The following is an 11,688-nucleotide window of genomic DNA, read 5'->3' as shown; positions in this document are numbered from 1 at the left end:
CTGACCTTTGATATGAATTCTTAAACATGGAACAGGAACACAAGGGATTTAACTAGACACAGGTAAAACTAATCAGGGTAGGACAGACAATCAAAACACAAACTCACAAAGGCAGGAAGTACACACGACACATAAGGAAGGAACTTAAACCCCTAACTATAACATGACGCACCTGTAACCACACCCAACAGTGATGTCACAAGATCCTGGAGTACACCTGTCCATCACTGCAGAAAGGTGAGAAGTTAAACCACTTTTCAGGGGATGTTAAATTTCTCTTTAATTGTGAAATGTTTAGCTAAGTGCATTTCTTTGTAACAATTCTTTAAAAAAGGATACTTTTCAAAAATGTGTCAGCTGATATATTGTCATTAGATTTCTTTAAATTATACATCTTCATTTGGCTAAGAAATCTGTCATTGGTTATTAATTGAGTTTAATATTATACTCTTTCTGTTTTGATGTAAAATGCTACCTTTTTCTTATTATATGTCACATTTGAAATCCCATTTATATAGTGCTTTAATGTACAACAGAAGGGACAGAAATAACCTTAGCAGAACTAATAAAATAGCAAGACAAACAATAAAATCAGACAGCATCAAAGTAAATACTGATAAGACTGAAAATCAAGAATCAGGCTCCGAAAAATAAAACCACGGTTGTTTGCATACTCTAGGTTGTGTGTTAATTTATAGTTATTGCTGTGTAAGATGAAGATAACTCTGTATACATTATTGTCTAGCAACATATGTTGTTTTACTTCTAGACAAACCCAAAATTAAAAAAAGTCAGGTAATCCTGAAATATTGTAAATTCCAGCTAACAACAGAAACTGAGTTGCTTTCCCTTAAACAGAAAACTATAAGTGTGATTCATTGTTTATGATCAATTAGGGATTTTGAAAACAGTTTTCCATTTCCATTATGACCCAAGGGCTTCCTTTAGGCGTTTTAAAGTGAAGAACGTTTGGCATAGAGAAAAATGAATACAAGTGTTTGAAATAAGAGATGAGGAGCTTACAGACAGACAGTACAGTGGATCAACAATCAAAGAATAGCAAATCCTTTGAGCCGTGTCTCCAAATACCACCCAAGTCACAATACCACCCAGCTTGAAAGAGAAACATAATTCATCATCAGTCCCACTACAAGATGACTCCTCTGTGTTTTGTCTCAGCGCACGTTGTAGTTTTCCCTCTCTAAATCTACAACACTGTGTCTGCTGGTTGTGTAGGTGACCCCGGCTGAGGAAGTAGCCCACTGTGTCTGCCCTACACGTCCTCGCTAGTCTACAACTGACCTCAATACTGTTCTCAATCTCAGCGGCATGACAGCACTGCTAAGGAATTTCTCTGCTCTGTGCCTAAACCAACCTGTCAAGACGCTCTCTTTAAGCTGAGCACGTTCCTGTGTTACGTCCCCGCTGGCTCTCACGTGGCCCTGCTTTGTTGAAATATGACCTGCAAATTCCAAACCCTGGCCTTAGTAACCTCTCCAAACACTGCCCAGATGCATCCGGAAAATGTCTCTCCTTGCCACAGTATGTTCAGTGTATGCTGCAGGCAGATGACAAAACCCATCCCCTCCTCACCTTACCTACCAGTAAGCTGGATTGTGTTTGTTGAGGCCAATTGAGAGGTGCCAGCCTGCACCCCCACCCACACACCCACCCACCCACACCCCCACCCACACAACCAACCACCCACCCGCACACCCACCCACCCACCCACACACCCACCCACCCACCCACACACCCACCCACACACTCACACACCCACCCACCCACACACCCATCCCCTCCCCAACTTCCTTTGCCAATGCTGGTCTGTGCTTGTGTAAGGCTAACGAGAAACTCTGTCCAGATGTTGGTGTGAAGCTCCACAGCTGAACAAACAGACACTGTCCTTGCTACAGCATGACATGTTTAAAATGACATGCTGGTCCAAAAAGGAGGAGACCAGCTGAGTTCTGAGGAACACAGTCAGCCAAACACTCATCACCTAATCGGACAGCTTGAAGTTCAACATCCCTTGAATTTTTATTGGCTCTGGGGATGGCAATGTTGGTCTGACTTATAAAGGAGTGAAAAACAATTTCAAGAGTGTTAAGTAAGTAAAATTCAAAAGATTAATGCCAAATGGCAAAACAAACAAAGACATCCTGCATCATCTTTGATTTTATACGGTTTTTATTGACTTTGATGGAGGAGATCTTTCTTGGTCAGTATAAATAAATTTCTTTTGTCACTTTTTGGCAAACATTGTATTTAGTGGAGAAAGCAGCGTCAGGGATGGCAAAACTGTCTGTCTGTCAGTTTGTCCACAACTTTGGTCCCGACTGAAATATCTCAAACAATGCAATTTTAAACAGTAATGGTTCCCAGAGGAAGAAGAATCGATTTGCTCAGACTTTTCCTCTAGTGCCACCATGGAGTTGACATTTCTTAGTTAAATGCCTTTACAAGTATTGGGTGGACTACCATGAAATTTAGTCCACAAATTAATATTCCCAAATCATAGCATGCTAGCATGCTAAGCTAAGATGTGACCATGGTAGAAAGTATATGTGGTTAGCGTCAGCATGTTGACAGTGTTATTGTGTGTTAGCATGCTGACATTAGTGTTTAGCTCACAGCACTGCTGTGTATAGGTACAGCCTTGCTTGCATGGATGACTATTGCTTTTACATTTAAAAAAATTTTTTTTTTTACTTCTAGACTTCAGCCTTCCTTAAAAGCGATCCTTTGCTGAAACAGTCACTGTAAATATTGTCCTGAAAATTCCTAGACAGACAGGACTGGAGTGGATTCAATAGGAGTCGGGGGGATTTTCCAGACACTTTCAATAACACAGACAATCTCTTCTGGCAGGGAAGCACCTTGGCGACTTCCAACGTAAACCATTTCAATTGAGCCTAATCTCCCCAGTTCGCTGCTTTCCTAAGCTGTGTTTCGCTGTAAATATCCAACATCTGTGCATTTAACAGTGCATACATTGTCTGGAGCCTGCGTGTTTTCCAGTACATCATTCAAAACCGCTTCATGATATATAAAGCTTGTTGTGAGAGAGCAATTTGTTCAAGGGAAAAACATCTTTGAATCAGGTGAAGCACCATCCACTCCAGAGTGAATACAATATACTCAGGTTCTGTCTTTCTCACTTTCTTTTGCTGTTTGAAACAGTCTAGTGCTTGCTGCAAAAACACATTTGTCCTTGGTTAAAACATCTTTGAATGACTCGCTGGGGATATTCTCTGGTGGGTTGTGTCAATCCTCCCACTCAGACAAAACATCCAAGTGCTATTAAAACGCCTGTCGTCTTAGACAATCCCCAGTGCATGTGAACAAAGCCATGATGCGATAAATTCTGGGACAGGAAGGAGTCTTTTACGGCAACTAAGAGATACTTCTTTTTACATGCACAGAGGAGGAGACAGTGAGAAAAGGCCTCCATTCATCGTGCTCTGGCTATGTAGATAGATGTTAGTAGATATGGCACGGCTGTATAAGATCCTGCGGGCTGTCTTCACAGAAGCCTGTCAGCAAACATCATCTGCCTTGAGGCCTATTTGTCTCTGAGGCCACAATCTGCACGCATCACTCAAAGTAAAGCTCCTCCATTCAACAGGGCAAGGATGAAATACCAATTCAGTCCTGCACAGCACTGACATATTTTGTATGAAAAAGACACTTTTGTTAAAGCTGTTAAAATCTATTATTAATGGTCCATGGCATTATAAATAATAAAACAAGAACATCCAGAAAAGATTTTCAGTGATTAATCAACAAATTGGAACAATTTTAGTATTCTGGCATTGTAGAAGGTTAAACTAATGCTGATACTGAAAAGAAAATGGAAGAGTTGTTAAAATAATAAACTCTGCACTCCTAACCATCTTTATTGCATTAAGTCCAACATAACAACAGAATATAATACGATGTTCAACAATGTTTCAGTTTTATGTTACAATTTTCCACATTTTGCATTCACTTATACACAACCACACATTCAACAAACATACTCCAACATACTGCCCTTGGTATTGAACATGAAATGAGATTTGCAATTAGCTAATGTGACCACCAAATAATTAAAGGACAAGTGTAGTGATAATCTCATTCTCATGCTCATTCTCTTTAATGAACCCCATGAAAAGACCATACCAGCAATGAATTAATCCTATTAACGAATATTGTCTGTGTGTCCAAAGCCTAATATACTGTAGCTTATTCCTCCTTTAGGTTCATACCACATACTGTACACCTACCATGAATACTTACTGAATTACATTTGCAAAAGAAATAAACAGTGCCGTGCTGATTAAAAAAATTATTTAGTCTTTTTTTAAAAATGAAACTACATATTTGTGACCATGGGTACCTCCATAGATCACCCATGTCAACCCCCCATGTAGGCTACATTGCTGTACAAACACCTATCAAACTTTTTGTGATGACACTGAGCAGGTCAGCACATACTACTTATGCATACTAATACTACTGTATAATTTTGTGATAATAATTACTTATTTTGAATGATCTCTACTCTGGGAGAAGTAGAGGAGGATTGAAGTTTCACTCCAAAGACTGGCACCTCGGGGGAAAACTAGCTAACGTTAGCTACTATCAATGAAATACTGCTCACCTTCTTCTCCTTCAATTGAGAGTTGGGTAGGACTAGGAAGGACTGATGGTGGGTTCACTGGAGCTGCATCTGCATGATGAGGGCAGAGCTGATTATTGATTAAAGTACTGATTACATTTCAGCTAAAAAAAACAAAATGTAATGACTGTAAGAATGTTGTAAATAGATAGTAATGTTAATCACATCACTAGAGTGTTATTATTGCACAGTATCTTATGACCAGCTTCAACATTAAGCCTAGCAATTAAGGTTTTCAGAAAGTGGGAAATAAATTGTTGCCCTCTGTTCTTCCTTTCAGCCCTTTTCTGCCTGTCTTTCCGTTTGTTGGCAGTCTGATTTGTGTTTTGAGTTTGACTTTCTGTAGAGACCTACTGTCAGCTAGTTTCCATGTTTCTGACTCATGGGTGCAGCTAGGTAGGACTGAACCATTTAATTTGTACTGAGGGGTGCAAAAAAGAAATGGAAACACACACCATTTTATTTCATAACTTCCAAGAGCCCCCTCCCTTACTGCAGCCCTGTTTGTGACCCATTTTTAAAGATTTATGTTTTCATCAGGAACCAATGGGCTTGGACTGAAAGCCAGAGACCAGGTGGGAAGATTTTGGTTTTGGTCTTTTCATGAGATTTGTTGACAATAACATACATATCTTGTCCTTTGAATAAAACTTTAAAAACTAATGATAAAACGATAACACAAAGCATATGAACAAGACGAAGACACCACGTGGCAACAATACACACATTTCAAGCAATAAACCAGCATTCAGAAAGACATGTATATGAACAAAGTACTTGTATTTGTTAAGGCAAAAAAGAACCATGGCACATTTGTAGTAATAATCAAGTATATCTGAGGATCTCACTAGTTTAATGTACAAAATTAGTGTAAACATACAATTAAACACTTTACCAATTGCACTTTTTGTAAGTCATAGAGTCGATGTTGCTGTACAGTACAGGGAGAGATGTTTGCTGCAAAATACCTGCAGATAGCACTTGAAAAGGAAGATTTTAACCCCTGAAAAAGGGAAGAAAAAGAGATATGAAAACACAGGCATTTAAATTATAAACAAACAAGACTTGATACAGCATCTCTCAATTGTCACCTATCTTTTTCTCATATACGTTCAATCTTGCATATAACCTATTGATTCTAAATTTATCTTAAGGATTAAAATGTTGATGTTATATGACAATACACCATGTGCAACAGAAACACTTATACGGTACCTTGTTACTCGACAGTTGCGTGTCTGAACATAAATTCCTGTGTATGTGACATCACATCTCACTATGTTGTTGGAGAAGTCTGACTCCAGGACATAGAAATTGGGATTGACAGTAACCTGAAAAAATCATAAATTAAAACAGTTTGGGCGGATCTGCAGGTAGGTGAGATAAATGAATCGCTATGATGAGAAATAAAATCCATGAACAGCTGAATTTATGCAGGTGAGCAGTTGATGTGCCGTTAATGTGACATGTGTTACCTTCAAGATGTAGTTTCCTGGAGGCACATCAGTGATGTCAATCCACTGACAGTCGATATTGGCAGCGTAGATGTCATGGCATCCTGGGCTCAGCCCCTGAAAGCACATCCCAACCCCCACCCCGCCAGTGTGGTTTAAAGCTTTGAATCAGGCTCTTTAGACGACTTTGACTACTATTTTCCTACAAGCGCTGCAAATAAAGTAGACTTGAGTTTTAGTTATACAAACAGTTCTTTGGAAGCAAAGCTGTTACAAGAAACCAGCACTAAGTAGTGCAAAGCCAGAATCACAGAGCCCAGACAACACATATAATAAATATTCTCAGGTCCTCAGGATGTTTTTCTTTATTGGCACATGCTGGTGTTTTAGTTACAAAAACATTTCTCAGAAGTGGATCTGGATGATATGCAAAAAACTTCAAAACGAAAGCAACTCTTCAACTCAAGGCATTTTCCTTTCACTACGTTTTGTTTGGCTAAATGAAATAAAATAAATTGTATATACAGTATCTGTATATACAGTAATATAAGTTTGTTGGCTTTCTGGCCATGACATACTGAAAAGCAATGTCCTTCCCTTTTGAATTTTTCTTATTAAGGTTTTAACCAGAATTCCCACTTCATCATTTATATGAGCACCAATTTTACTCATCATAGTCAGTTTACTAGTCATAGGGAGAACAACACAACCTGTTAAAACAGGATAATGTCTTCTGAAGGAGGTTTGACAAGTCTGAAAAATGTGACATCCCTTGAATAATCTTGGCTCACAGGCTTTTAAAGTTTCACAAAAGGTCTGCGCTAAAAACTAGAGGTGAGGAGATTGAAAGAAGTAGGCAACAACTAAGCAGGGAGGGTCTAACAAAAGACACATTCTAGTAGCATTTAGGAAAGTGTAGAATCCAGTGTTTTGGATCTTGACCAAATACCTGCTGCCAAGATATTTATTCAAAAACCCCAAACTATGTTGACAATTTGTTGACTACTTAACAGTTTTACCACCACATTATAAAGGTCTTCTACTGCAGTTGCTTCAGTATATTACATCTCTTCTCAAATTTAAAGAGACTTGGTTTAAAGTCAGACTTGGTAGCACAGTTTTGGATGGGACCCAGGTATTTCCTTATAACGTGTGAAAAAATAAAAAACAGAAAAAACAAAAAAACACATGATTTATTCTGATCAAGCAAGCGCTTGTATTAAATTCACAGCTCTTCTATTAAATTATATAATACAAATCAAAGATGGCCCAGGATTGCTTTTGTTTAAGCAATTTGGAGTGAGCTTTTCTCTGTTGTTTCTTTCTCACCGTATAAGTTGTTAAGACGGTTGCCTACTTTTCTGTGAATTTGTATTATCAACACTTTATGAGTGACTGAATTGTCCAGTATTCATGAGATGGCAGTTAATGTACCATATTATCGTATAACCAACAATCACATAACTGGAACGTCAACATATGTAAAGATGTGTGCTTTCCTCAGGTCTCTCTTGCAAAAGATATCTTGATCTCAGTGAGACTACCCGATTAATTAAAGGTTAGACAGCATTCACTTTACATACTGTATAAGTGTATATACCTGTGTATGAGATGTACAGGCGTACCGCCGTCTGATTCCGGCGTCACAGCCTGTGTCCTCCAGGCAAAAACTGGCCTTGTGTCCCTCAGCCACTTTACGTCCATTAACAACGTCCAGTAGGTCGTAGTTACTGAAGGCGTCCATGCTGTGGTAGTGTCTGAGGATGTAGAACAGAACAGAATAGAAGAGAATAAGAACTTCGTTCTTGTAGTGGGGCTTAAACAGGGTTCAGGAATCCTTTTAAGGCCACAATTTGATGTTCTTAAGGTAATTTTAAGGGTGTGGTGGGTTTTTTGTCATATCAGAGCTGAATAGAGCTTTGCCAATCATAGCATTTAAATGATGTGAGGTCATTTCACTTGTAGGCTGAGTAAACTCACTGGTGGCAGCTGTGCCAGTCCCACTGATGCCTCGGCTTGACAGGAAGAAAGTCAGTCGTGCCTTGATTCTTCACTTTCTGGGGGAACCGCAGCAGTACTCTGAAGTCGATGTCTCTCACGGCGGGTCCATAAGCCGACCTTGGATGGGTCACAGGGGAAATGGGCATGAGATGCGTTGGAAAGTGCTATTGGCTGAGCTCCCGGGGCTAGTTTTCTTATAAGTACGGGAGTGCAAAGGGTTTGTTCCATTGTGCTTTATGCTTTTGGGAAAACCAACCCAGAACATTTATGTCTTGGCAGGACATCATGTTGGAGAACCATTGCTCCATAATAAGATCAAACAGTTTTTGTAACTCTATCAACAGAACAGTTATCCTGCCAGATTGAAAAGTTGTACAGATATAATTGAAAGTTATCCTAAAGCAACCAAAAGTTGTGCTAAAACAAGTGAAATTAACCGTCAGTGAGCAGTAAAAACAGTGTAGGTATGTATGTGTGTGTGTGTGTGTGTCTGCTTCAGTGTCTGCGTACTGAAGAAGTGAATCACCACTTCTTTTGGCACCACAGATTACCTGGCTAGACAGTTCTCCTCAGCTGCACAGCGGAGCGCATACATCTGCATGCGCTGGATGTAGGCACCTGCTTGGATGGCATATGGGTCTGGCACAAGGTCTGGCAGTCCTGGGAGAGGAGATTAAAGTTAATATCTAGGCTATTTTTCTAACTCTGATAATTTAGTATTGTCAGTTTATTCGTGCAGAGAACAATTCACTGGCATAGATGATGTCCAGGCTGAAAATGAGAGCAGCTTTTGTGTTTGTAGGCATAATTTAAAGTGTTTTACATTCCTGAGCTGTCAGTCTGGGATCCAAAGCCCCTTCTTGTCATTCAGTTTGAGGCTGTGCAAACTGGCTTTATACTATTCATAAAACCAAATGTAATTATTATGTAATAAAGGATTATTTAGTCTGAGCAGGTTTATTGCAAACTGATGCACCCACTGGACCATCACGTTGGTCTAAGATCATTAAAATCAAATTAAGAAGGCCAAACTCATTCCATATAAAATGGGACACTTAACTTACCATTTTGGAAATATCTTGTTCCATATCCTGTGCCAGGAGGAACGCGCATGCGAGCCACTGACCTCCCTCTTGTGGGATAGGTGTTATAGAAAACAGAATTCCTGTGGTTTTTAAAGGGATTTCGAGGGTCGTCGTTAACCATATCCTCTCCATTACCGGCTGCCTCGTTTGAAACATCCTCACGAGGTACAAGGAATGGAGCAGGAGCCTCAGATTCCCTTTCCACAGTTGTGGGATATGCTGAGATAGAGTGATCCCTCTGCGTCGGTTGCCTGGAGACAGACGTCGCATCTGGCACCGCGCCTGACTGTTGGTATTGCGCACCGGGCCCTGGCTCTCTGGCGTGCAGTGCTGTAGCCTCCATACTGACAACCCCTCTTCTACGTGGTAAATCTGTAAAACTCCCCGGTGCAGAGGCGTTGATAGTGTTAGTGTGTTCGGGGTTAAAGCGTCGTGCGCCTGGATAACCTGCAGCTCCTGCACCGTACGGGCGCGCAGGCTGCCGCCTGCCCCCTGAACCACGACTAATAAAAGGCGCATACTGTCTAATATCATGTCCTGGTGCAATTGATCCTGGCTCCACACCGTGATCAGTCCTGAACTGTCTGGACTCAGCCTGTTCGGGTCTTACAGGCGTCGCTCCTCTGTGCGCTCCGGGCATTTGGTTCATGGTGCCATCCCTCCTGCCAGTCACATAAACCCTCGACTGGCTTCTAGACCGAACCGGGGCCTGGTACTCTAATCCAGTGCTCATTAAACTATAAACCTGCCCGTTGTTCTCCCACTGAATGCGGTGCCGCCAGGGGCCAGCTGAGCGCTGCTGCTGCCCAAAGATGAGGGGAAATAGTCCTTGGAAAAAGTATAAGAATAAAAGCGACCATTTTGCCATGGCAGTAAAACTAGAAAAAAAATATCCCTCTTGTAAATCAATAATAAATCAGACTACGAGATGAACTGCGCACCAGATGTTGCTTTGTGGAAAGTGGATGAAAAGCAGGAGTGCACTCTCAGTTCCAGCTCTTACACAGAACCACATATCAGTTCTCAGGAGGACTGACAAGTGGAGACGAGAGGTGGGCTGGAGACCCCCCCGCAGGTCATTTATCGAATTCAGCCCAGTTACTTCACTTGAAAGTGAAACTTTCCTGCAAGAAAATTTAACCCATGCCCTGCCGCGGTTAACTTATGTTACACAAGACATCCGCAGGATGTTTGCTTAGTAAACTTTACGCACGGGTGTGAACAGAAGTCTTTTAAATGGTAGACGTACCGTTCAATCTGGTTATTTTTAAGGACCAGTTGGCCCAATAGAGGAGAAAACTAATGAAATGCTGAAAATACTCCGTGTTTGATTTCACTTTCACAACAGTCTTCCGCTGAAAATATAAACTACGCATAACAAATATACTCTTTAAATAGAATTGTTGTATTTAAATGCCATTAGAAAACCTGAATGATAGAAATATTTAGTTTATTTGTATTTGGCATTCAAGTGGTAATTTTATCAGCATTAATAAACTGATGGTAGCTTTTAACCAGAAATACTGATGTTGTGCATCTTTGGATAGGCTGCACTACTTGGCTTCATTCCCTTGTACGGCAGTGAACGTGCCGCACGAGGGCAGGCTGCATCTATGTGTCACCAATGCTGCTTTTTTTTAATCACCCAGTATCATGCTGAGAGAGTCTGCAAGTCCAGGTCCATAAAGAAAAACGATGAGGTTCCGAGTTTGTTTTGTGTTTTGAACACTATCAACGCCATTCTTAATTTGACTGTTTACTAAAGTCAAGCCCTGTTTTAATTTAAACTCAACAATAAATGCAAACAATTATTTCCTTTGACAATATGAATAGTTAAATGTACACATGTATGTTGCATTCATAACTACTTTACTGTTCTTATATGTTCAATTTATAAACTAAACTAATCTTAGGTTATACATCTTTATTTTCATTATTAAATGTTTCACTATTTGTTGGGGGCCATTCTGTGTGGAGTTTGCATGTTCTCCCCGTGTCTGCGTGGGTTCTCTCCGGGTACTCCGGCTTCCTCCCACCATCCAAAGACATGCAGTCTAGGTTAATTGGCGACCCTAAATTGTCCTTAGGTGTGAGTTTGAGTGTGAGTGGTTGTTCGTCTATGTGTGGCCCTGCGATGGACTGGCGACCTGTCCAGGGTGTACCCCGCCTTGCGCCCGATGTCAGCTGGGATTGTCTCCAGCCCCCCCGCGACCCTGTACGCAGGATAAGCGGTTGACGATGGATGGATGGATGGATGGACTATTTGTTGGCTCTGTTATCCACTGATGTCTTCACCTCATTCCAGCTATAATCCTAAATCTATTTGTCAAAATCTTGAAAACCTTCACATTTACTTTTTTTGTTGGTGGTACATTTCTGTACTTAAGTAAAGGTAGTGATATGCAACAGTGTAGAAAATGTCCTACATTTAAAAATCTAGTAAAAAGTGTTAACATTAAAGTAAACCAAAAGTAAAAGCACTCAT

The 11,688-nt window shown here is 40.5% G+C and overlaps 1 protein-coding gene across 2 annotated transcripts; it reads right to left on the bottom strand.

The window, feature by feature from the left end:
• Positions 1-200: 200 nt before the first annotated feature.
• On the bottom strand, positions 201-10,108 carry LOC123972253 (protein-lysine 6-oxidase-like). Of its 2 annotated transcripts, XR_006825391.1 has the most exons (9): positions 9,183-10,108; positions 8,670-8,778; positions 8,098-8,235; positions 7,718-7,874; positions 6,139-6,234; positions 5,879-5,994; positions 5,632-5,666; positions 4,646-4,714; positions 201-227 (listed from the first exon to the last, which is right to left on the bottom strand). XR_006825391.1 is itself a non-coding variant. In XM_046051600.1 (7 exons), exons 1-7 carry the CDS (start codon positions 10,069-10,071, stop codon positions 5,660-5,662), a joined length of 1,512 nt encoding a protein of 503 aa, XP_045907556.1. In that variant the 5' UTR covers positions 10,072-10,108; the 3' UTR covers positions 3,948-5,659. The 2 variants fall into 2 exon arrangements, 1 of the variants encoding a protein (XP_045907556.1); XM_046051600.1 differs by lacking the exon at positions 201-227 and having other exon boundaries at positions 3,948-5,666.
• Between the last annotated feature and the right edge of the window lie 1,580 nt (positions 10,109-11,688).

This window comes from Micropterus dolomieu, linkage group LG06 (assembly GCF_021292245.1).
Source record: "Micropterus dolomieu isolate WLL.071019.BEF.003 ecotype Adirondacks linkage group LG06, ASM2129224v1, whole genome shotgun sequence".
NCBI classification, from domain to species: domain Eukaryota; kingdom Metazoa; phylum Chordata; class Actinopteri; order Centrarchiformes; family Centrarchidae; genus Micropterus; species Micropterus dolomieu.
Note: the sequence above shows the minus strand (reverse complement) of the source record. Positions and strands in the feature narration are given on the sequence as shown.